General features: G+C 43.9%; 1 protein-coding gene across 1 annotated transcript in view; it reads left to right on the top strand.

Moving 5' to 3' along the window:
- PRTFDC1 (phosphoribosyl transferase domain containing 1) overlaps window positions 1-27,372 on the top strand; it is a 61,183-nt gene that overhangs the window by 20,958 nt on the left and 12,853 nt on the right. Inside the window, exons 5-8 of the mRNA XM_040352532.1 lie at window positions 2,574-2,639; window positions 7,238-7,255; window positions 10,490-10,572; window positions 19,380-19,423. Of these exons, the coding sequence (XP_040208466.1) occupies window positions 2,574-2,639; window positions 7,238-7,255; window positions 10,490-10,572; window positions 19,380-19,423 (211 nt within the window). The remainder of the gene's footprint in view (window positions 1-2,573; window positions 2,640-7,237; window positions 7,256-10,489; window positions 10,573-19,379; window positions 19,424-27,372) is intronic.

Genomic DNA, 27,372 nt, shown 5'->3' with positions numbered 1-27,372 from the left:
TCGTCCAGTTCCTGCTGAACTGGCCTAGATTCGAACCATGTATGGCCGACCTAAGTCACTAGACAAGTAAGTAAATTGGTGCCAGCTCACACACATTGTCTGGCTCATGACAGAGTACCTTTACAGTATTCATAGATATAGGCATGGGCGTCCGCTGAAATTTTTTCAGGGGGGGCGCTTCAGGAGCAGAGATACAGAGTCGCATTTTACCCTTTCTTTCAATATCTCTTTGTCACTACTGTGTACCCCCTTTCCACAACTGCACATCTGGACCCCTTTACATTACACAGCACCTCACAGCTCTGGACCCCTTTACATTACACAGCACCCCACAGCTCTGGACCCCTTTACATTACACAGCACCTCACAGCTCTGGCCCCCTTTACATTACACAGCACCCTGCATCACTGGACACCTTTACATTACACAGCACCCCTTTCCCTTGACTGAAACACTACACTATATTGACAGTATATTTATTTCAGGTCTAAAAGAGGAACCTTTTGGAATGATGGATAAATGGATTTGATTCCAGAAGAGGGAACGGCACTCTAAATAAGGGACAACTAGAAATTATGCCGTGGGCTACAACTCTGTGTTGTGTTTGCTCTGCGTTTCCAGACTTGCTAAAAATACATCAGAAAATAGTCTAGTGTTACCTGTGGCAACAGATGTTGGAACAAACAAAGCACAGGCCTAGTAAACTATATAAAACGGCGCTCCCCTCCTCTGTCCTCTGGCGCTCGTATCGTATGTCACGGAGCTGGGTCTGTGTGCAAGGTCCTGCCCCCCTAGTTAGGCTTGTGTGATAGGCGGAACACTAGAAGACTATCGGAGGAGCCGAACTAGGGGGGCGAGACCTAGCACACAGACCCAGCTCCATGACATATGATACAAGCGCCGAAAGAGGGGAGCGCTGCAGTCACCGCTTAAAGTGGACCCAGGGCCAGTTTGGCCCTGCTCCTGGCTCTCCCTGGTGATTCCAGGGGGGGCAAACGACCCCCCTTGCCCTATGGAGCGGACGCCCATGGATATAGGATACTGTACGCCTCAGTAAAAGTGTTGAGGTAGAGTCAGGCACCTCCTTCCATGCATTGGGCTATGTAGGGCTTTAAAGAGACTCTTTCAGTTTGTCTATTCAGGGAATAATGACTGGTAATCTTTAAAGGCCACCCCCTGACCTACTTATATGTACCTTTGCCATGCCTCCCTGCTGCTCGTTTCCTCCATACGAACTGTGAGGCCCCGTACACACGACTAGTTTCCTCGGCAGAATTCAGCTTCCGACCGAGTTTCTGGCTGAATTCTGCCGAGAAACCCGGCCGTGTGTACACTTTCGGCCGAGGAAGCCGACGAGGACCTCGGCGAGGAAATAGAGAACATGTTCTCTATTTCCTCGTTGTTCTATGGGAGCTCTCGGCCCGCCGAGATCCTCGGCGGCTTTAGGGCTGAACTGCCCGAGGAACTCGATGTGTTTGGCACGTCGAGTTCCTCGGCCGTGTGTACGGGGCCTGACTCCAATCCTTTGTAAACTCTCATGTCAGAGCTTACATGTTTTCTTTCCCTCGCCTTTGGCCATTCAGGCCCAAGCACTACATGGTGGAAGGAAGTTCCTCCATCTCCTGAAGCATTGGATATTTTGTAAAGGCTTCAAAGGAATGGGAAGCAAGTATGGCAAATATGAGTAAAGGTATGAAGGGGGATGTTGACCTTTAGGAGATTGTTACTTTGCCCATTCAAACTCAGGCATCCAATCTTAGGCCCTGTACACACGTCCGGGGAACTCGACGTGCCAAACACATCGAGTTCCTCGTCGAGTTCAGTGTGGAAGCCGCCGAGATCTCGGCGGGCCGACTTTCCTCATTGAACAACGAGGAAATAGAGAACATGTTCTCTTTTCGGCCCGACGAGTTCCTCGTCGGCTTCCTCGCTGAAAAGTGTACACACGACCGAGTTTCTCGGCAGAATCCAGCTCCGACCGAGTTTCTGGCTGAATTCTGCCGAGAAACTCGGTCGTGTGTACGGGGCCTCACACATGGTTGATAATGTTACTCCCTGCCTCATGTGACCTTGAGCCTGGCTTTTGACTACTTAGGCCTGAGTACTACATGCTGAGAGGAGGTCACATGTTCCTCCATATACTTAAGCCTTGTGTATTTTGTGAGGGCTCCAATTGAGCTGGAACAATGCATGGCAAATATGATAAGATGGAGGGTGGGGATGGACTTTCAGAAGGCCCTGACACTTTTCCTTTAATTAGGCAAGGTGACAGAGTCTCGTTAAAATAACTACCTTCTGAAAAAGATGGCCCCTCTGTTGAATAACGAGACTCCGTAATGGAAGTCCACATTGTGTGCGGTTTCTATTCATTGGATGTCTATTGAAAATAATGAAATGCTTAAGGAACGACAATACCGCATATAGAGACCATGTTTGTCTTCCCCTGATCATAGCTTTGTATACGGCCATATTCTATTGTGTTCCACTTACCAGCACAGTGACTGATACGTGCCGCGCATGCTTGTGTGTATCCTGCACTTTTTCATTAATATACTCTATCTCATTTTCTGCAGAATGACAAGTCCACAGAGGACCTGCAGATAATCGGAGGGGAAGACCTGTCAAAGCTGACGGGGAAGGTATTTAATGCATCATTTACTTTAATACAAACTGACTCCACTTAAACCTGTACTGAGCAAAACAAAGCCCATTCCTTTCCACTAAATAATTTATCTTCAGCCTCCACCAAGCTGTGATATGACACAATTTGTGCAGATACTTAAATGCTTACTTACTGTTTAGGTCAGACTGAAATAATATTACTTCATTATAATTGTTAATAAATATGATTGACCAAAGGCTTGTTTACACATGCAGCAGCTCTTGATGCCCCTCTGAGAAGCAATCGTGGTGCATCACTTTTCAGAAGGCAGATGACTGGCAGCAAGGAGGCCATTTGTCCCCTCCACATCACCCCCTATTGTAACCCAAAAAAAATCTCTCCCTACTACACAGCAACTGTTTGCATTGCATGCGATTGCAGTGTGGGTGGGGGAGCCACATTGACTTGATTGGTCTTTGTTTGTCAGCTGTACTGTCCGATAAACTTGATGGGGGTAAAATGTTTGCTGTGACATATGTCCAGCCCCATTCAGATGTCTTTGCAGCGTACGGAGGGGTGGTCGGGTCGGGGAGCAGGAAAACAGTGACTCAACCGCCTATTTTTTTTACCACCCCCATGACTGCAAGTGTAAATGGGGCCTAAAGGAGCTCAGAATGTTCCCACAATAAGTTGTGTCAATATTAAAAGAGAAGTATTATTTTTATCCCATCATACTTAGCTCGGTGGATGCAGCAACGGGCCAATGCTGCATCTATCCCCCGGCCTGTCTGCACTGAGAACTGAGCCATCAAACATCGCGGATGGCTCAGTTCAAACAGATCCCAGAGCAGAGAGCTGCTGCCTGTCAGTCAGCAGCACTCCCCCGCCCTCACTGGAGCAGGCCGTCTCAGCCTCTCAGTGGCTTGCTGAGTGGCTGAGACGAGTGCCAGTCCAGGCACCTGGTGAATCCAGACTTTTTTTGTCGTGGTGGCGCGTGAATCCAGTGATGTCAGCAGTGAGTGGACTTCAGATTGCTCTCTGTTGAAAACGGGTCACAGGTGTGCAAAACGAATTGCACTTCTGTGACCCATAGGAGAAGCCCAGCCTAACAAGCTCAGGCTGGACTTCTCCTTTAACTTGGTGTAACTAAACCCACAACAGTAAAATCAGTCTGTATATGCAGTAAAGCATGACTGTTATACTCACTGTGGAACCTAAGGGGTTAATCCTCCACATTTTGTAAAAAGGCTGTTTTATATTGTCTTCTCTGATTCTCCCTTTCTTACACTGTCCCCAATCCATCTCCTGATAATACAGAGCCTTGAGGGTACTCTGCACATGCTCAGTTTGGTGTGTATTGCTGGAGAGTTTTTTGTTTTGTTTTCTTGGGAGGGTGCATGTGATCATCAGCACAGGGCCAATCGGCACTGTCCAGACAGAGGGTCAGGGGTCCTGCAGCCTCATAGGACAGTCGGAGGAGATGAAAACTCCTCCTACAAGCCTAAACCAGACACTGATAGAAGTCACAAGACTGCTATACTGTATACTGCTGATGAGAAAATATATTTAGCAGTTTATATTTACTAAAATTGCATTTCCTAGTTCTGTGTAGTGTGGGAGATCAGATATAGTGAATGCAGGATCCTGGGTTTAGTAACACTTAAAATTATACAATCATATGAAAAGACAGTCCTTATTTGCTTAAATTGATTGTTTCATCTGTACATGATTGGATAAATAAAGTGAACATTCACACATTTCTGTGTGGACATTTTAAACCCTTTAGTAAATCAGCCTCATGGTTTGCAGGTCTTGCAAAAAAGTGACATGAGAAAAGGTACATTCCCATTTGTAAATGTACCCAACTATGATTAGATTCAAGATCCCCAGCGAGGGTTCCCAGTGATTAGCTGCGGGAGGCAGCCCCATTGAATCATGGCCGCTCACATGTGATCACTCATGCAGTGATCTCATGCGAGTGATTGGCCCCCTGGACACAGAGACAGTGTGACAGCCGCAGACAGCGGACACGATTAGCTATGGGAGCTGGCACTGCTTTCAGTGGGGCTGCCTCACACAGCTAAATACTGGGAACTCCCACTGGGGTTCTTGCAAAGTTCTTGCAAATATATGTGTCAGGGTACATTTGAAAGTGTGAATGTAACCTAATACAAAGTTAGCAAGATGATTTACTGCGTTCGGTTGATAACAGTCGACCTTTTTTTGAAGCAAAGGCTTGTGACCGTACCTTTTTAAACCTGACAAACGGCGGCGATGCCCAGAACAGTTTGACCTTATATGATGTATGTGTTGTTGTTACACAATGAAAAAAAAAAACACTTCCAGTATAACAGACGTAAAGTTGCACAGGCTTTTTGTCATTATATGTATGCGTTAAAAAAATATATATATTATTATATGTTCAAAGAAAACAACACAACAGCATTGTGCAAAAAGACTATCTACCTCATGCTGTATATTAGGGATGCACCGATACCATTTTTTTAACACAGAGCACCGGTACTTTTTTTCAAGTATTTGCCAAAACCAATTACTGATACCTATCACTTAGAAAGAGTAGGTAGAGGGGAGGTTTGGGAGGCGGGGGGGGGGGGGGGTCATTAGGGAGTTGGGTGAGGGCAGGGTGGGAGTAGAAGGGTAAGTGAGGGCAGGGTAGTTGAGGGTGGGGTGAACTAGGGATTGTGGGGTGGGAGAGTTGAGATGCAAAAGGCTGTGATCACTGAGGGGAAGAGAATGGGAATGGGAGGATCATTGGGAGACATGGGGGCATGGGTCACAACTGGTGGAGGGAAGGAGGAGGAAACGCAGAAAGGGCACAGTACAGGGCAGAAAGGAGTGCACAGTACAGGGGGTTAGGAGGGCACAGTACAGGGGGTTAGGAGGGCACATTAAGACTGGCAGCAAGCGTCAGGGGTGGTGGAGGGCTTGGAAGGGGGGCCACCCCTCCCCAGTACTCCACCCCCTCCCCAATAACCTCCTAGATCAGGGCATGATCTTACCACTGCTGCTTGTGCTGGAGGGATGGCTACTTTTCCGATCCCCACTCCCAGAGGGGAGGAGGAGGCGTTCCGCTCCCAAGCTGACATCACTTCCAGTATCGGTTTAGCGTATCGGAGCATTTTCGTGAGTACCGATACAAAAATGCCAAGTATCGGCACCGATATCGGATAATCAAAGCATACATATGTGTAAAAATAAGATCTCTCGGTGCACAAAATTTCACATAAATAAAGATTATAGGGGCAGATCCACATACATCCGCGCCAGGTGCAGCGTATGTAAGATACGCTACGCCGCTGTAACTTACTTTGAGTTGGTTTGAATCCAATTCAAATGCGGCGGGTAGGGGGCGTGTTTCATTTAAATGAAGCGCGTCCCCACGCCGAACGAACTGCGCATGCGCCGTCCCTAAAGTTTCCCGCCGTGCATTGCGCTAAATGACGTCGCAAGGACGTCATTGGTTTTGACGTGAACGTAAATGGCGTCCAGCCCCATTCACGGATGACTTACGCAAACGACGTAAGATTTTCAAAATTATACGCGGGAACGACGGCCATACTTAACATTGAGTATGCCACCATATAGCAGCTTTAACTATACGACGTAAAAAAATGCGACGGCCGTTCGTACGTTCGTGGATCGTCGGAAATAGCTAATTTGCATACTCGACGCGGATTACGACGGGAACGCCACCTAGCGGCCGCCGAAAAATTGCATCTAAGATCCGAAGGCGTACGAAGATCTAGCCGAGATGCCGTTGTATCTTGTTTTGAGGATTCAAAACAAAGATACGACGCAGGAATTTTTAAATTACGCCGGCGTATCAATAGATACGCCGGCGTAATTTCTTTGTGGATCTACCCCATAATCTTTAACTCATCTGGGTGGTGCAGAGTGGTCAGTTTATATATCCTCAAACTTCACTTTATTTATTTTTTAAATCTGCATTTATTAAATCTCACCCTTACCCCCATGTCTGTTTTTTTTTTTGTACATCATCCACAACTATAATTCATAGCTGAGCATCAGTACGGGCGTCATTGGTGCAGTGTTTGGAAATGGAAAGTATGGGCTGACCTTTCCGTGGGTATTAGCAATGTGGGCTTATCCTGTTCTTGACTTTTGGGTTATTTTCCCAAATTACCATAATCCACATAGACAAGTGAGAACAATAATCAAACATGCCAATTAGCATTTTCAGCTGAACTATGATCATTGGAATGGGAAGTGACGGGGGCTGCAAAATAGGGACCCAGAATGAACACACGTTCTACCACTTCTCCCTCTACCTATAAAAGTTTACATTTTTCTATCCTCATTGAAGAGATTTTCCTTGCTTCCTGTCTCAGTGACCACAGTCATTAAAATAGGAAGTAAGGAAAATAATTCCAAATATGCATATGATACTTGACCAATTGTCTAACCATTCCCTAGTCTCTGTAAAACTAAGAAAAATAATTTAGGATGGAGCTCCACTTTAAGAAAAACGATGTTCTAAACTCATAGTTGTTGATACTAAAGTTTTGCCATATGTGATAAAAAAAATGTTTCATGTATAAAATGTAAATCTATTGTTCTGGAAGTAACGTTTTTTTTTTTTTTTTTTTTTTTTAGAATGTACTGATTGTAGAGGTAAGTGCAGTTATTCTGTCATTTTGTCTTTATACTTTTTTTTTTTTTTTTCTAATTGCCAGGATGGGAGAGCAAGTCAGGTTTGTGTTATATATTTATATGTAGAACAATGAACCTCCATGCATAAGTTCCTGATGTGTTACAATATACATCAATAGTGACATTTTTCAGTTGCTGTTATTTTTATCCTTAACCACTTAAGGACCGGACCAATATGCTGCTACATGACCCAAGGGGTTTTTACAATTCGGCACTGCGTCGCTTTAACAGACAATTGCGCGGTCGTGCGACGTGGCTCCCAAACAAAATTGGCGTCCTTTTTTCCCGGATCGCTCCCCGCGGGAATCCGCATGTAGCAGGGGGTGGGGTCCCGATCGGACCCCCGACCCACGTCTAGGCAGGGACGTACAGGTACGCCAATGTGCCTGTACGTGCCATTCTGCTGGCGTATATCTGCGGTCGGGAAGTGGTTAAAAAGAAGTCAAATTACTTTTGCCTAGGCTGATGAGCTCTAACCTCATGCGGAAAGCCCTTCCAGAAAAATGAGGGTGTCTATAACCTTAAATTTAGGACCAACTGCATATTAAAGTGGTTCTAAAGTCAAAGGATACGATTACCTTTGGGAACATGTTCCACTCATTTTTAGGGTGGAACATTTAACATTTTCCCACTCCTGCAGCTGCTGCCTCTAGTGACAGCAAGGGGGGGGGGGGGATCTTCTCCCCACGTTTCCTGTCATTATTATTTTTTTTTTTTAAATACTCCACGTCATTCATTTACAGAGTTTTGTGAATGGGAAACTATGAGTACCAACATCCTTTGCGGCTGCCAGCTTGTAGTTCTCAATGAACTACCATGGCACTGTTGACCACTCTGGTAGCTCATTATCTTTTCCTGTCAGTGTGTATCTGCCTGTCTGTACAAGGTAAAAGCAGACAGATACACTGACAAGTCTGCAGCAGTCCTACATGGTACCTGCAATTTGCTGATCGTGGGTGCAATGCTTTACAGGTTCCAAATAAAAATAATAAATTTACCTTTTTTTTTTACCCGCAAAAAGATGTGCATTTTATTTATTTTTTTAAAAAAAGAACTTCAGTAATTTTTTCAACTTACCATCTATTACATTTTCTGCCCTTGTTGTTTTAAAGTGGAGCCCCACCCTAAAGTTGAACTTCCACTCATCGGAAACCCTCCCCCCCTCCGGTGTTACATTTGACACCTTTCAGGGGGGAGGGGTGCAGATACCGGTCTAAGACAGGTATTTGCACCCACTTCCGGACATACAGTCTGCGGGTAGACTGCGGGCAGAACGTCAGATCCCCCCCCCCCCCCCAGTTATGTTCTGGGAAACACTCGGCTCCCAGAACACAGCGGGGACCAGTGAGCACAGCGCAGCGCGACTCGCGCATGCGCCGTAGGGAACCAGGCAGTGAAGCCGCAATGCTTCACTTCCTGGTTCCCTCACCGTGGATGGCGGTGGGGGCAGCAGAGTAACCAGCGATTGCTCGTCTTCTGCTGCCAACGTCGCTGGACTCCAGGACAGGTAAGTGTCCTAATATTAAAAGTCAGCAGCTGCAGTATTTGTAGCTGCTGGCTTTTAATATTTAAGGCCCTTTTCACACTACAAAATAAATCCGTTTTAATAATCCGTTTTAAAATCTGTCAGATAATGTTAAAAAACGGAAGTTATACGTCCTTTATAAAATATCATTAAAGTCTATGGGATTTTTTTATGTTCCGTAAAGATCCGTAATAGTCCGTTATAACATACGGACGTTAGTTATAACGGAATATGTGATGGGTCTTGCACTATTTTTTGTCAATTTTTTGTCCGTTGCAAGTAACGGATATATTAACGTCCGTTATATTTTAACATTGAAGTCTATGGCACATGGACGTTAGTAAATGTCTCCGTAAATGTCCGTTATGTTAACGGACGTTAATTTTACTGATCATGGATATTCAGGGGAACCCCGCTGTCAATTTAAAACAAAAATGACGTGCGGTTCCCGGTAAATATCCATAACCAGACCCTTCAGGTCTGGTATGGATATTCAGGGGAACCCCGCCGTCAATTTAAAACAAAAGTGACGTGCGGTTCCCGGTAAATATCCATAACCAGACCCTTCAGGTCTGGTATGGATATTCAGGGGAACCCCGCCGTCAATTTAAAACAAAAGTGACGTGCGGTTCCCCCTAAATATCCATAACCAGACCCATTATCCGAGCACGTTGACCTGGCCGGCCGCAGAAAAGAGGGGGGGACAGAGTGCGGCCCCCCCTCTCTCCTGAACCGCACCAGGCCACATGCCCTCAACATGGGGAGGATGTCCCCATGTTGATGGGGACAAGGGTCTCATCCCCACAACCCTTGCCCGGTGGTTGTGGGGGTATGCGGGCGGGAGGTTTATCAGAATCTGGAAGACCCCTTTAACAAAGGGGACCCCCAGATCCTGACCCCCCCCCTGTGTGAAATGGTAATGGGGTACACTGTACCTCTACCATTTCACGAAGGAAGTAAAAAGTATTGTAAAAAAACACACTGACACAAAAGAATAAAGTCCTTTATTAAAAAAAAAAAAAAAAAAACTCCAGCGCTGAAAAATCCACTCGTTCCCGGCTTCCAGCGTTGTCCTGATCCTGCGACGGGTGCGGGTGATCTCCCGCGATGAGAAGATCCAGCGTCGGGTGATCTCCGCTCCGGCGATGTGAAGATCCATCCATCCGGCGCAACAGCATCCCGGACCTCCTCTCACCGCTGGGCACAGCCCAGCGAATGAGCGGCTGAAGCGGTGACATTTCTTATATAGAGGAGGCAGAGCCACCCGTCACGTGACCCTGCCCCCTCTGACGTACCTCTGCTACATCAATGGGGAAGACCAAGAAGAGGAAAGGTCTTTCCTCTTCTTGGTCTTCCCCAGAGAACAACATTTTAGCCAGTGTGTCAATAATCGTCACATGACATAGAAAGAACTCCCACAAGTAACTGACATGTTAGTCAGTGCATGCAGCAAGGGTATTGCCTCATTTGTCTTCTCCACACGGTCCAGATGTTTTCTGTGTTTGTCAAATATTTTGGATTTGACTACATGTAAAGTATAGTGACCTATGGTCTCCAATCAGATTTCATCATGCTCTGGTTATAGACGAAGGGTAAAATGAATGCTACATTCTGTACATCTTACTAAGATCCCATTTCTCTGATTGCTGTTATGTTTGTCTGTTATTCAGGATGTTATAGGAACTGGAAGGACAATGAAGGCTCTTCTCAGTCACTTAGACACATACAGTCCAAAGATGGTGAAGGTAGCAAGGTGGGTAGTGATGAAATATGAAATTTGTTTTGGCCTTATATTGTAAAATTGTTGGCACATTCCGATGTATATTTTGTACCTTGTACGTGTAAAAATAAGAACAAAAATAGACCAAAAAAACAAACAAGTACAACAGCTAAAAGTACAAGCACAACTAAAACCAGGTTTACACATTTATAAAAAGCGATGCATTGTGCACAAATAGAAATCACGCTATCCGGTCCAAATAGCTGCTAAATGTGTACAAAAGGTAAATATACATTGCCATGCTAAGAAAATAAAAGTGACTAACATAAATTAAACATTAGGGTCCAGATTCTTAAGCCCCATACACACCATCAGATTATCTGCAGATTTTTGTCTTCAGATTTACCAAAACCATGTAGTACAAGGGCCTGCCTGATTGCATACAAATTGAAACTCTTAAGGTTTGACCTCATATTATATGGTTTTGGTAAATCTGAAGACAAAAATCTGCAGATAATCTGATGGTGTGTATGGGGCTTTAGAGGAGATACGACGGCGTATCTCCAGATACGCCGTCGTATCTCTGTGTCCGGCCGGTCAAATCTATGCGCCTGATTCTTAGAATGAGTTACGCATAGATATTTGTTAGATCCGACAGGCGTAAGTCTCTTACGCCGTCGGATCGTAACTGCATTTTTACGCTGGCCGCTAGGGGCGTGTACGCTGATTTACGCGTCAAAATATGTAAATGAGCTAGATACGCGAATTCCCGAACGTACGCCCGGCCGACGCAGTAAAAGTAACATCATTTACGTTAAGCTTTTCCTGGCGTATAGTTACCCCTGCTATATGGTGGCGTAAGTGTGGCGTAACAATGTTAAGTATGGCCGTCGTTCCCGCGTCGAAATTTGAAAAAGTTACGTCGTTTTAGTAAGTCGTCCGTGAATGGGGCTGGACGTCATTCACGTCGAAACCAATGACGTCCTTGCGGCGTACTTTGGAGCAATGCAGACTAGGAAATTCCACGGACGGCCGATTTACGATACGCCGCCGCAACTTACGGAGCAAGTGCTGTATAGAGAATACAGCACTTGCCCGTCTAAGTTGCGGCGGCGTAACGTAAATCGGATGCGTTACGCCGCCGCAGAGATACGCCGCTGGACGAGAATCTGTCCCACAGTGAGTAAAATAGGTATTGAACACGTCACCATTTTCTAGGTAAATATATTTATAAAGGTGCTATTGACATGACATTTTTTTCAACGTCGGTAACAACCAATGCAATCCATACATACAAAGAAACCAAAACAAATAAGTTCAGAAATTAGGTTATATGTAATAAAATAGAATGACGTAAGGAAAAAGTATTGAACACGTGAAGAAAGGGAGGTTCAAAAAGGCATGGAAAGCCAAAACACCAGCTGAAATCTATCAGTAATTAGAAAGCAATCCTGCCCCTTGTCCGTGAAAATTAATATCAGCTGGTTCAGTCTCAACTGATGATCTATAAAAAGGTGTCTCATTACCAAGGTGTCACACAGGGGCGGACTGACAACTCATGGGGCCCCCGGGCGATAGAAGATTATGGGGCCCCCAGGCATACAGATGGCCACCAAGCCAGGAGGCATTACAGAGGTGGGGCAGCTAAAATCTCAGGATTTTCCCATCAAAAGCATGTTGGTTTCGGACATATCAGGGACAGATGTGAACAAAACTGATTTTTACATACTGTCCCTGGTTTTAATGAGCCTGGCAACCCTGATGGGGCCCCCTAGTGGCATGGGGCCCTCGGGCACTGCCCGAGTGCCTCAATGGTCAGTCCGGCCCTGGTGTCACACAAGAAACATCTCATGATGGGTAAAAGCAAAGCACTCCCTCAAGACCTTTGCAACCTTATTGTTGCAAAACATACTGATGGCATTGGTTACAGAAGGATTTCTAAACCTCTGAATGTTCCGGTGAGCACTGTTGGGGCCATAATCTGGAAGTGTAAAGAACATCTTTTCCCTTATAAACCAGCCACGACCAGGTGCTCCTCACAAGGTTTGTGACAGAGGAGTGAATAGAATGATCAGAAGAGCTGTCCAAATACCAAGGGCCGCTTGTGGGGCGCTTCAGAAAGACTTGGAATTATCAGGTACAATTGTTTCAAAGAAAACAATAAGTAATGCACTCAATTGCTATGGCCTGTATGCACACTCGCCACGCAAGACTTCATTGCTGAAGAAAAAGCACGTTGAAGCTCATTTAAAGTTTGCTGCACAACATTTAGACACGCCTGTGAAATACGGGAAGAATATAGTCAGGTCAGATGGGACCAAAATTTAACTCTTGGAATGCCATAATGCACACCATGTTTGGAGGTCAAATGGCACATCACCCCAAAAACACCCCCCATACCAACAGTGAAGATTGAAGGTGGGAACGTCATGGTGTGGGGCTGTTTTTCAGCATACGGTACTGGTAAACTTCATGTCATTAAAGGATGAATGAATGGAAAAATGTACCAAGACATTCTTGATAGACATCTGCTGCCATCTACCAGGATGATGGAGATAAATTGAGGGTAGACATTTAAGGAGGACAAAGCCAAGAAAACTCTCAGTTGGTTTCAAAGAAAGAGAAAATAAAGCTACTAGAATGGCCCAGCCAATCACCTGACTTGTATCCAATAGAAAATCTATTGAAATAACTAAAGATCAGAGTTCATAGAAGAGGCCTAGGGAATGTTCAAGATTTGAAGACTGTGTGGAAGAATGGGCCAAAATCACATCTCAGCAATGCATGTGACTAGTTTTTCCAATACATTAGGCGTCTTGAAGCTGTCATTACCAACAGGGGATTTTGTACAAAGTATTAAATACATTTCAGTTAGCATGTTCAATACCTTTTCCCTGTGCCATTCCATTTTATTACACATAACTGAATTTCTGTTTTTTTTTTGTATATATGGATTGCATGGATTGTTACCGATATGTGGTGAACATTTCATGTTAATGGCACCTTTAGAAATACAATTACCTAGAAAAATGGTTTGCCCTCTGTATAAGATGAAGGAATAAAAATGTCAGTCCAAACTTGAGTACAGTATGGTGACAGGAATCCTATTAACCAGGTGCTTCAAATCCCAAAGTGTACCACCACTGTTGAACATGTGAAACTCTTACCAGAGCAAGTGGAATCTTTATACACAAGCTTAAGTGACTCTTTTGTGTAGTTATGGTCGGCCACAATGGCGTGAGATGTGACGAAACGTGTAGGGATCGCTCATGACGTCACCACGCACGCAGTTTTCCAAAAGTGATTGGTATGCATCCCAAGACCGGTATTCATTGTGACAATCGCTTGTTGTTATGTTTTATCATGTGAGTGGTTAGTCTTAAGCTTGTGCATGATTAAGAACATCTTGTTGAGGAACATATAACGCCTCCAGGTCTCCTCACCAGAATATCACATCCAGTGAGGGAAACACTCAGCCGTACCATATAAAGAGGAACCAGGAATACCAACCTAGTGTAAAACTGCATAACTCGTTTATTAAAAAAAAGACTAACCACTCACATGATTAAACATAACAACAAGCGATTGTCACAATGAATACCGGTCTTGGGATGCATACCAATCGCTTTTGGAAAACTGCGTGCGTGGTGACGTCATGAGCGATCCCTACACGTTTCGTCACATCTGACGCCATTGTGGCCGACCATAACTATACACAAGCTTATATGACTCAGACAGCAATAAAAACGGACAGATGTTCTAATCCCTCTCCACTCCATCCAAAACGAAAAAATACGTTTTGCCTTTAGTTCTACTTTAAGGTTTTCGATTTGGGTTTGACTTTAGTAATAGGTTTAGGCATTAAATAAGTTTACATCTGGAAGTTTGAGATTTAGAGGCTACGTTTAGTTTTAAGAATAGGTTGGCTTAGATTACATTTTAGGGGTTATGTTATAGTTACGTAAAGGGGTTGTAAAGGATCTTTTTTTTTTTTTTTTAAATAACAAACATGTCATACTTACCCCCACTGTGCAGTTTGTTTTCCACAGAGTGGCCCTGGTCTTCCTGTTCTGGGGTCTCTCGGCGGCTCTCACGGCTCCTCCCCGCAATAGCTAACACCCTCTGGGAGTCTTTCTCCCAAAGGGGTTACCTTGCGGGCGCGCTCCCGTATCATACAGTCGGCGTCCATATCACTTGGCGTCATTGAATTTGATTGACGGCAGTGGGAGCCAATGGCTGCGCTGCTATCAATCTATCTGTAGCACTACTCCCGGAGGAGCTACTGGTTTGTTTTGAGTCTACGCTCTGTGATCAACCCCTTAAAGTGGCTCAAAACCCTCCCTTGACACACCTGGTAATATGGGAGTTGTGGACCCCAGTAACTTGTGGGGAAACACAATGTCCTGTTACACTACAACAGATTATGCAAATAAAAGGGGTTACCTTAAATGGAAGGGATCTTGCAGTATGAAAGATAGGCTGCCCACAGACTTCAAGATAACCAAAGTAATGCTTTACTTAAAATGGAAACAAAAGAACATGAGTAAAACAGTGATACTCTATTTGCAGATCCCTGCAGTATCAATAACAATAATAAGGCTTAAGTGTGAGCTAGACTACAATATCATGTAGACCTGTGTGAGCACACAGCAAGAAAGACCCCTTCAACAAAACATACACATTCAAACGCCCTCTTGCCAAACTTCTCCCAGCTCTCTGCCTCTCTACAATACTATATAAGGTAATAGAACTGATTACCGTATTTATCGGGGTATTGCGCGCTCCGGCGTATAGCGCGCACCCCTAAAGTGGACCCCAATTCCTGTAAAAAAACACATTTTAGTACTTACAGTTTTGGTGTCTTGCGCGGCATCCATCGGCGGCCTCGTCGGGTCTGGCGTTCATCTGCGGCTTCGGGTGTCCTCTTCGTCGGGGTCCGGCGTCCGTCTGCGGCTTCAGGTGTCATCTTCGTCGGGTCCGGCGTCCGTCTGCGGCTTTGGGTGTCCTCTTCGTCGGGTCCGGCGTCCGTCTGCGGCTTCGCGTGTCCTCTTCGTCGGGTCCGGCGTCCTTCTGCGGTGTCCTCCCCGCTCGATCCCCGCTTTCCTGCGCCGAGTTTGAACACTGCGCCGGCATATACCGAGCGCAGTACACTCGTGTATAGTCGGGCAGGCTCGACTACTCTCGCGCTCACGTCCTGTACGTCCAGGACGTGAGCGCGAGAGGAGCCGAGCCTGCCCGAAGGCGCGGTATTGACGTATACCGCGCACCCGCGATTTTGCCCTGATTTTCAGGGCAAAAAAAGTGCGCGGTATACGCCAATAAATACGGTACTTGATCAACGAGCAATGAAATTAATATAGTCAATATTAGACATGTAAAAGTAGGAAGATACTGCGCAGGTCCAAAAATAAAACAGTAGTGACACTATAAAAATGTGTAAAAATAAAAACAAAAAATATATAAATAAAAGAAAATAAAAAAATGCTGCTGCAACTTATATGTAAGATACATACACAAATACAATATGGAAAAGAAAAAGCTGCGCTGCAAGTAAAGTCAACATAAATAATAAATTATGTATATGATACACAAAAAATCCCAGTGCAAAAAACTGAAAATAGATTTGTGCAAAAAGTCCATGTAAGATGTATCACAAAGGATTGAGAGGTTGTTAAAGAAGTTCTCCGAATGGGTGAAGCAAGGTATCCAGAAAAAAATCTTGTGAATCAGATGATATATCCACCACCACTTATGTATCAGCTGCTTACCAGAACAAAAATGAAATCAAACGTGTAAGACATGGATCTATAAGGGTCCTGGATAAACTGCCGCTCACTCTCCAATATCACCAATCCTTAATATCAGACCAGCTCTCTCCACAGAAGCGACCCAAAGGAGAAAGACACTCACATAGTGTGATAACGTTTTTAAAATTTTAATGAATAAAAGTATTACACTTACATGTAAACAGTGTAAAAAGTGCGATCAATAGTAATAGCCGGCCGGCTCTGCTGTCTGCTCGTCCTTCCGGGTAGACAGCGTGGATCGTGATGACGTCAGCACGTCGCTCCTCCCTACGCCGTTTCGTCACAAGAATGACTTGTTCCCCTGGAAGAAGTCATTCTTGTGACGAAACGGCGTAGGGAGGAGCGACGTGCTGACGTCATCACGATCCACGCTGTCTACCCGGAAGGACGAGCAGACAGCAGAGCCGGCCGGCTATTACTATTGATCGCACTTTTTACACTGTTTACATGTAAGTGTAATACTTTTATTCATTAAAATTTTAAAAACGTTATCACACTATGTGAGTGTCTTTCTCCTTTGGGTCGCTTCTGTGGAGAGAGCTGGTCTGATATTAAGGATTGGTGATATTGGAGAGTGAGCGGCAGTTTATCCAGGACCCTTATAGATCCATGTCTTACACGTTTGATTTCATTTTTGTTCTGGTAAGCAGCTGATACATAAGTGGTGGTGGATATATCATCTGATTCACAAGATTTTTTTCTGGATACCTTGCTTCACCCATTCGGAGAACTTCTTTAACAACCTCTCAATCCTTTGTGATACATCTTACATGGACTTTTTGCACAAATCTATTTTCAGTTTTTTGCACTGGGATTTTTTGTGTATCATATACATAATTTATTATTAATATTAGACATGTGCACTGCCAAAAAATTCGTTTTTTTTTTTCGTTTATGTTATTTTCGTTTTGTTTTTTTTCGGAAATTCGGGAAATTAAAAAAAAAAATGTTTTCGTTTTTGTTTCATTCGTTTTTTGTTTTTGTTTTCCGAAAAAAAAAAACGAATGAAACGAAAATGAAAAAAAAAATACATTTTTGGAAAATCGAAAAATTCGGAAATTTCCAATTTTTGAACTTTAGATTTTTGAATGTTACTATATCGAAATTTCAATTTTTTTATTCTTCGAATTTTCGAATTCGAAATTTCGAAAATGAAAAATTCGAAAATAGAAAATTTCGAAATTCGAAAGTTAAAAATTCGAAAATGAAAAATTCAAATTTTCGAAAATGAAAAATTCAAATTTTCGAAAATGAAAAATTCAAATTTTCGAATTTTTCGATTTCGAATTTTGAAAAATTCGAAATTTGAAAATTAAAAAAAAAAAAAAAATTTGAATATTCGAAATTTCGAAAATTCGAATATTCGAAATTGAAAAATTTGGATATTTGAAATTTCGAAAATTCAAATATTCAAAATTGAAAAATTCGAAAAATAAAAAATTTGAAAATTTGAATATTCGAAATTTGAAAATTCGAAAAAGAAAAATTTGAAATTTCGAAAATTCAAAAAAGAAAAATTCAAAATGTTGAAATTCGAAAAATAAAAAATTCGAAATTTGAGAATTCGAATATTCGAAAAATCGAATATTCGAAAATTACAAAATTCAAAATTCGAAAAATTCGAAATTCGAAAATAAAAAATGAAAAATTCGAAATTTCGAATATTCAGAATTTCTAAAATTCAAAACTTTGAAAATGAAAAAAAAACAAAAAAATTTTGTATTTCCGAAAATCCGAATTTCCGAAATTCGGAAAAACGAAAATTCGGAAATTAAAAATAGCTAATCAGTATGACCTGGCGTCCCAGGCCAAACTTCAATACCGTCTCCAGCTAATAGTTCGTGCACTTGTGCGTTGGCATGCGTTGGCGCGCAAAGAGCAATTTATAATCCAAAAAGGTAATAGTAAACTGTTGAAAGTTTCCTGAATAGTCAAACCGCAAAGATGGATATCAACGATCCACCCTCCTGCAAGACAATCAGTACTCTCGGGCAAGTGCCCGTCTCACCCAAACGGTTCAGGCCTTGTCCTTCTACGGCACTCTGTCCCCGATCACAGTCTGGTTAGCCAGCAGTCTCCGGTCCTCAGACAGGTCGCAGGGATACTGGGAACTCGTCCGATAACTCTGACAGAGGCTCCGTCTCTTCTCAAAGCCGCTCCGCCCGGCGTATGTAGGCCTCAGCTGCGGCCTACTCCCTGTGGAGACACTCCTGTCAGTGTCCTCCTGGGTTGAAGAGGCGGTCCTGAGAGAGCGCGCTAAACACATCCTCTCCCTTAAATGACCTCCCCTAGCAGGCGGCGCGGAAGGCAAAGCATCTTGGGGTTGTACAGCTGCTCTCTGGGTAATGTAGTTTATTACAGGCCAGGGCAAATGGAGTCTCTTCTCCTCCTGAACTCAATCCCCCAACATTCTCTGCGGTACGAGAACAAAATGTAAACAACAGGTGTCTCTAACCCAACTCGGCCACAGGAGGGAGCTGAGATCCTTCACGATCAGCAATGGTAGTCTTTTATATCACATCAAACAGGGTGCTATCCCGCTACATATCCAGTCAACGCCGAGACTCCATGGAGAAGAGGGGGACGCGCAGAGCAAGTGAACGGGCTCAGGTGAGTAAAACGGGGGTCTGGGGGGGCCGTGACATAAGATACATTAAGGTGAAAAAACACGAACCTTTACAACCCCTTTAAGTAAATTGTTAATTTACTTGACTCTAGTTCAATTTTATATTACATTATAATATAATTTGTTTATTTGTTTTTTTGCATGCAAAATTTGCTACCAACGACTTTTCCCTTGTAGCGAGGATGGCATGAATGTTTGAATTCTATGGAATTTGCTATCTTTTATATTCTAACTAACATTGTTCAATAAAGAATGGTCTATATTTATAAGTAGAAAATATCTGTTATATACTGTAAAATGAAAAGTCAGCTCTACAAATAAGTATTATACATACCAAAGTGATAGTTTTATGTGTACATTTTTGCATTGTCTCTTTTTTCATATATTTCTTTATTTTCTTCTTGCAGCTTGCTGGTGAAGAGATCCAGTGATAACAAATACAGGCCAGACTGTGAGTCATGAAATGTGCTGTTCCTTTATGCTGTCTGTTGCTGCACTCCTCACAGATATTCATAATTAAACCTGGTTATCGGGGTGCATTAGAACTATTACCTGATCACAGAGGTAGAAATATTACTGGCAGGTTAAAAATATTCCATAAACAACAACAAAAGGTGCTACTACCCCAGGTTAAAAAATACTATCCACCAGAATCTTTAAAGTGTATGTAAAACCCAACCACTGTTTGCTCCCTTTTAATAAATGTGGAAAATACCAATTAATCCTCCAGAAAGCCAGTGTTTTTCTGTGCTTTCTGCAATTTCATTATAAATGGTGTTACCCAGAGCTTTTTTTCTCAGAGAATAAGTACACCCCAGGGCCCGGATTCAGATACAATAGTGTATCTATCGGCGGGCACGCCGCCGTAAATTAGGGCGCAAGTTCTGTATTCAGAAAGAACTTGCGCCCTAAGTTAAGGCGGTGTAACGTATGTGGTCCGGCGTAAGCCCGCGGAATTCAAATTATCCATGCAGTGGGCGTGTTGTATGGTAATGATGGCTGACCCCACGTAAATGACGTTTTTGGCTAACGGCGCATGCGCCGTCCGTGAACGTATCCCAGTGCGCATGCTCCAAATTAACCCGCAAAAAGCCAATGCTTTCGACGTGAACGTAAATTACGCCCAACCCTATTCGCGAACGACTTACGCAAACGACGTAATCGACGGAAAATACGACGCTGGCCCGACGTCCATACCCTCATATAGCAGGGGTAACTTTACGCCGGAAAAAGCCTAACGTAAACAACGTAAAAAAATGCGCCGGGCAGACGTACGCTTCTGAATCGGCGTATCTACCTAATTTGCATATTCCTCGCGTAAATCTACGGAAGCTCCACCTAGCGGCCAGCGTAAATATGCAGCCTAAGATACGACGGTGTAAGAGACTTACGCCGGTCGGATCTTAGGGAAATCTATGCGTAACTGATTCTATGAATCAGTCACATAGATACGACCCCGCAACTCAGAGTCACAACGGCGTATCCGGAGATACACCGTCGTAACTCCTATCTGAATCCGGGCCCTTGTCTTTGCCTCTACCCACCTTTGAGCACTGTCCCTTGGTTCCACCACCTACCCACCTCCCAGTACTGACCCTTTTTAGGGGAATACAGAACCAAATATAATTTGTGGTGCTAAGTAATATGTATGGAATTTGTTAATAATAACAAGATAAGCAGTAAAATAGATCTCCTGCAGCCAGCAACTATAGACCCCCCAGCAACAATAGATCCCCCCAGCAATAATGGACCACCAGCAACATAAGATCCACCAAAGCAACAATAGATTCCCCACCAGACTTTCCCAGAAACAATATACCCACCTGCAAACAATAGATCACTACCAGCAGTAGGTGGACCTCCGAAAATATCACCACCATCAGCTAGCATCAACATCACCCAAACACCACTTGATATTACATACATTTAGTGGGAGAGGTGCTGGAGCTGCGTTGCCCCGCGTTCCCATTGAAAAAGGGCCCTGGTGTTACCAGAAGTGTGACCACAGAACACCTCCCCATTATGATCTCATATATTCTCATGTGAAGAAGAACATAACATACCTCCTGTACTAAGGTGACAACGCGGCTCCTCCATAGAAATGGTAAGGTGTTGTGGTCACCCTAGGACAAGAAGTGTGTTATAGGCAGGATCACCAGGTGAAAATGAAAGAAAAGACAAAAATCTAAAAACTGGTGGGCTGAAATCTATTGGCTTTTTTTTTTGTTCTTGGGGTCACAGTAAAGGGGTTGTAAACCCTCAATGCTTTTCACCTTAATGCATAGAATGCCCCAGAGCCCCCCTTTTATTTACCTGAACTCGGTCATTCCAGCGACAGGGACGAGTACAGCAGCTCCAGCCGATGTCTCGGGTCCTGATTGGATAGATTGATAGCAGAGCAGCCATTGCCTCCCGCTGCTGTCAATCAAATCCAATGATGCGGGAGTCGGGGTGTGGGGCCGAGTCCTGCTGTTTGTTTAAATGGACGCAGCAGCAGGACACGGGAGCGCACACGCACAGAGTGTGGCTCTCCAAGGGGGCAATCGAAAAAAGGAGGAGCCAGGAGCGCCACTGAGGGACCCCAGAAGAGGAGGATCGGAGCCACCCTGTGCAAAACCAATTGCACAGACCTTTACATATCCTTTAAAGAGGAAGTAAACCCTGAGGGGTTTTACTTCCTCTTTATTTCCCTGCAAAGGTAAAGCATAATGGGCTACTATGCATTGCATACTAGCCCACTATGTGTCACTTACCTGAAACCAAAGCCTGCAATGTCACCGCTGTTCCCACTAGCAGCGAGCGTCCATCTTCACCCCTCTTCCTTCCGGGGCTGCGAACTCCGGCTCTGTGACTGGCCGGAGTCGCGTGACGTCACTCCCACGCATGCACGTGGGAGCCGCCAGTCACAGCATGACCCCCTTTAGAAACGGCACGATCGGCGCACGGCTCTATTGTAAATATCTCCTAAACCATGGTTTTTCTTGCACCTACAGGTAAGCCTTAATCTAGGCTTACCTGTAGGTAAAAGTGGTTGTAATAAAAAACAATAGGCCATATTCTCAGTGAAGTTACGATGGAGTATCTCAGGATACTCCATCGTATCTCCCTTTTTTGGCCCGTGTATCTATGCGACTGATTCTTAGAATCATTTTTGCATAGATACACTTAAGATCCGCCATCTGTAAGTCACTTACACTGGCGGATCTTAAATGTAATGACGCCGGCCGCCGCTAGATGGCATTTACGTGAAGGACTCATTTGCGTATGCAAATGATCCTTCTACGCCGATTCCCGAACGAGTTCGCGTCGCGTAACCGTCGCTAACGTCATTTGCGTAAGCGGAAACTTACTCCTGCTATATGAGGAGTAAGTTTCCGCAAGTCCCACGTAGGCCATGTTACGGATGGCGTCGGGTCCGCGTCGTGTTTTTTCGTCGGGTACGTAGTTTCCGTAAGTCGTTCTTGAATACGACTTTACGTCAATGACGCCGACGTTTCCGCCGAGAACTGGAGCATGCGCACTGGGCTTTTTGAAGCCTGGCGCATGCGCAGTTCATTAGAATCGGGGGCGCGCTTAATTTGAATACAAGCCGCCCCCTTGGAGATCCGCCAGGCTACGCCGGGGCATTTACACTCCGCCGTCCCAACTTACGGAGCAAGTGTTTGGGGAATACAACACTTGCTCCTGTAAGTTGGGACAGCGGAGTGTAAGTGCCTTAAGCGCAGCCCGCGGATTTTTAGAGAGAATATGGGCCACTGTGTGTGTCAGGGGAATCAGGTATTCAATCCACCCTGCATCCTGCAGTTGATGAAATACAAATAAACAACCATTTATTACAATAAGTGGGTTGCAAATGGGCAATGATTGCAATATGCAAGCAACAAATTGCCAATTGTCATAATGCATGGTCAGCAAATTAACAGTTGTGACAGTATTCATGTATTATAAAGACAAAGGAGATGGTCTTCAAAATATACAGGTTGCATTGGGGCAATCATGACAATACACAGGCAACACACAAACAACAATCATGACAATACACAGGCAACACACAAACAATAATCATGACAATACACAGGCAACAAACAACAATCATGACAATACACAGGCAACAAACAACAATCATGACAATACACAGGCAACAACAATCATGACAATACACACAGTCAACAAACAATCATGACAATACACACAGTCAACAAACAATCATGACAATACACAGGAAACAAAACAAATATCATAACAATACACAGGCAACAAACAAACCTCACGACAAAATACACAGGCAACAAACAAACCTCACGACAATACACAGGCAACAAACAAACCTCACGACAATACACAGGCAACAAACAGCTATTATGAATAGTGCTTTCTTTTGGTAGTATTTGATCACCACAGGATTTATTTTTATTTGTATCATTATAAATGAAAAAATACCAAAAATGTAATTTATATATTTGGGGCCAAAATATAATTCTGCTACATGTCTTTTGGTAAAAAAAACAAAAAACACACACACCCCTGTCTTAGCTAGCTGGTAATTAATATATTAATAAATATAGTATGTTGCAGAAATATGCACCACTAGATTATTCAGGAATGTTAGGGGCTATAATTACCCTTTTTCTCCAAGAAGCCAGGTGCAGAATAAGGAATCCAAGTGACAGCTTACCTTGCAGAAGCAGCTGCAGCGCCTGCTCCATCAGTGTGATCTGCCCCCAAGGCAGAGCTGTGTCTTGCTGATAGTGACATTATTTGGAAGCGGCAGAGATTAGAGTATAGTCAGCGTTTTACACAAGGCTCAGAAGTCTTTTCACAGCATGCAAGTAATAACCATTCACTGAAACCTCATTTACTGACGTGTGCTCACCTTTTCATACTCGTTTTATTGCTGTTATTCTGGAGCTTTGAAGTGTTAATAGGCGATACTCTCCGATTTAACACAAAGTTCAAAATCTTAGTCAACATATGCTGTATATTCACTTATAGGAAAACGATACTGAGAGGAATACGAAAACAGCTGTTACTGCCGGGACCTAAAAATGCTAATTGTCTGGCTGTCTTTGTCTTGAAGGCTAGCTGACCCAGGCATTTTATTTTAAAGCAAACCAGCCATTATAAATTATATAGATAAGAGCTGGTACTAAACAGTGTTTGCACCTAGAGAGTCCCCATATCAGACACCGTGCACACAGGGCCAGATTCACAAAAGAGATACGACGGCGTATCTCCTGATACGCCGTCGTATCCCTGTTTCTAACTATGCGACTGATTCATAGAATCAGTTACGCATAGATAGGCAGAAAATCCGACAGGTGTAATTGTTTTACACTGTCGGATCTTAGGATGCAGTACCGCGGCCGCCGCTGGGGGGAGTTCACGTCGTAACCAGCGTTGGGTATGCAAATTAGGAGTTACGGCCGATCCACGACGGTTTTTCGCGTTCGCTACGTCGCCGCTAGTATATTTTCCCGTCGCATAGTTACACTTTTTTTTTGGTGCCTTAACTTTAGTCAGCAAGTGTATTGCTGTCTAAAGTATGGCTGTCGTTCCCGCGTCGAAATTTAAAAATCAACGTCGTTTGCGTAAGCCGTCCGGGAATACGGAAGTACGCTACACGCGTCGCCGTTCAAAAAAATGACGTCACGCAAAGCACGGCGGGAGTTAGGAAACTGAGAATTCGCAGTAGGTCCGGCGCGGGAGCGCGCCTAATTTAAATGGCACACGCCCATTTGAATTGGCTCGCCTTGCGCCGGAGGCCGCGGGCGTAGGTTTTCATCGCAAGTGCTTGGTGAATCAGGCACTTGCGATGAAAAATTGCGGCGGTGTAACTTATCTAGGATAAGTTACGCCGCCGCGATTCTACGTGAATCTGGCCCACAGTCTTCTACATGAGCCCTAAGTCAGAGTTCTGATGTCTCCAGATCTCACAATGCATTGCTGGTGCCTTAGTGAGCAATAGTGCCCACATTGCATTGCGGGACGGTGACGGTGCATCTAATCTCCCAATTGGGACTGAGGTCCTGGTTGTGTACAATGGGTGGCTTGGTTTTGGGACTCCCTGGGGGGCACAGAAGACTTTTTCTTGCAGTTTCCTCTAATACATAACCACAATTCTTGCAAGTATGCCAGGTATTCTTAAGGATTTGCACATCCCTGCCAATTTGTAGGCAGGTGACACCACTGTAGTCTAAAGGCCCGTACACACGATCGGATATTCCGACAACAGTTGTGTGATGGAAGGGTTCTGTCGAATAATCCGACCGTCTGTATGCTCCATCGGAAAATTGTTGTCGGAATTTCTGCATGCAGAACAAGTTCACGGCCCACGCCCTGAGGACAAAAATCCACGGATTTGTCAGATGGAAATCTGATCGTGTGTACGAGGCTTAAAGCTGGCCATAGATGTTGCTGGAAAGAAAATTGTTCAATTACCCCCATCAACACAGTCAGTCAGTGTTGGGTAGCTTGGGTACAATCAGCCTGCCCATAAATCGTTCGATCAATCCCTTCTGAACTGGCCGATATTCCAACCGTCTATGGCCAGCCAGCTTTAGGACTGTTGCACACGATCATTTAGCATCTTCTTTGTGCTGAAGTGTAAAATCCTGCACTTTTCTGCACCCGGAGTGTAAATTAATGCGCTATTCACATGTTCATTTCCATCACTCCTCTACAGCCTAATCATTATATGTACTGCAGACCACTATCACTAAATATGATGTCATGGCTGGGGTTATAAATATAACTGCTAACAATGAGGCCTCATGCGTACTGGACGTTAAAATAACATTATAAAACGTCAGTAGCTTTGCAGTGAGTTTTTCAACGTTATTGCAATAGCGTGTTTGAGCGTTTAATAGTGTTTATCCACTTCAATACCGGGCTTTAAAACCCACCTCCTTCCCGGGCCTATTCTGGCACTTCTTTCCTACATGTACAAATCATCATTCTTTTGCTAGAAAATTACTCGGAACCCCCAAACATTATATATGTTTTTTTAGCAGACACCCTAGGCAATGAAATGGCGGTCATTGCAACTTTTTATCTTGCACCGTATTTGCGCAATAATTTTTTAAACGGCTTTTTTTAGTAAAAAAATGGTTTCATAAATTAAAAATTAACAAAACAGTAACGTTAGCCCAATTTTTTGGTAAAATATGAAAGATGAGGTTATGCCGAGTAAATAGATACCCAACTTGTCATGCTTTAAAATTGCGTACACTCATGGAATGGCGCCAAACTTTGTTACTCGAAAATCTCCATAGGCGACACTTTAAATTTTTACAGGTTACCAGTTTAGAGTTACAGAGGAGGTCTAGTGCTAGAATTGTTGCACACGCTCTAACGCACGCGGCGACACCTCACATGTGTGGTTTGAACGACGTTTACATATGTGGGTGGGACTTGCGTGTGCGTACACTTCTGAGCGCGAGCTACCGGGCACAGGGGCATTTAAATTTTTTTATTATTATTATTTATTTTTTATTTTACTTATTTATTTATTTTTTACACTTTTTTTTTTAATTTTTTTTTTTCAATCGCTTTTATTCCTATTATAAGGAATGTAAACATCCCTTGTAATAGGAAATGTGTGTGACAGGTCCTCTTTAAAGAGAGATGCGGGGTCAATAAGACCCCGCATCTCTCCTCCAGGCTGGAAAGAATGAGATTGTGAAAAAAAATTCACAGATCTCATTCAAACTAGCCGCAATTGCGGTTTGTTTACTTACGGGGACTTGGGCATGACGTCATCACATCGCGCCCGGGCCTCCGACGGTCATAGAGATGACTGGTGACCAGATGGTCACCAGTCATCTCTATGGCAAACATCCGGCGGACGGCGATCATCTCTCCGGGCCCCCGATGGCACGGGAGAGCCCGGAGAAGCACCGGATGGCGGCGGGAGGGAGGGGAACCGCCGCTATGATCGTTCTTACGGTGCGCAGGATCGCCGCCGCTAAAAAATTATATCTCAATGATGCCTCTGGGTGCAGGCATAATTGAGATATCCCCCCGCAAAGCCCAGGACGTCATATGACGTCTACCCGGGATAACAGGTCCCCGTTTTGGACGTCATATGACGGCGTGCGGGTATTAAGTGGTTATTAGCGTTTTTCCGTCTTAGCTTTTTTTTTTTTTCAATTGTTTAAAAACTTCCAAAAACGCTGCTGAGCAGCGTTTATCAGCGTTAGAGCGTTTTTACAGCTGAAAAACGTCCCTTAGAACCCACTAGTTTTTTATTTATTTTTTTACTGTTCAAAAATTCCGCTGTCCCAAACTGCTGATAACAGCCTATGTGTGCATGGACACATAGGATAACATGATGGAGAGTTTAATGACTGTAGATAAAAAGTCTACTGCCAAAAACAGCTGCTGTAAAAATATCCAAAAACA

This window comes from Rana temporaria, chromosome 5 (genome assembly GCF_905171775.1).
Source record: "Rana temporaria chromosome 5, aRanTem1.1, whole genome shotgun sequence".
Lineage (NCBI taxonomy): Eukaryota > Metazoa > Chordata > Amphibia > Anura > Ranidae > Rana > Rana temporaria.
This window is presented reverse-complemented; position numbering and strand designations above follow the sequence as displayed.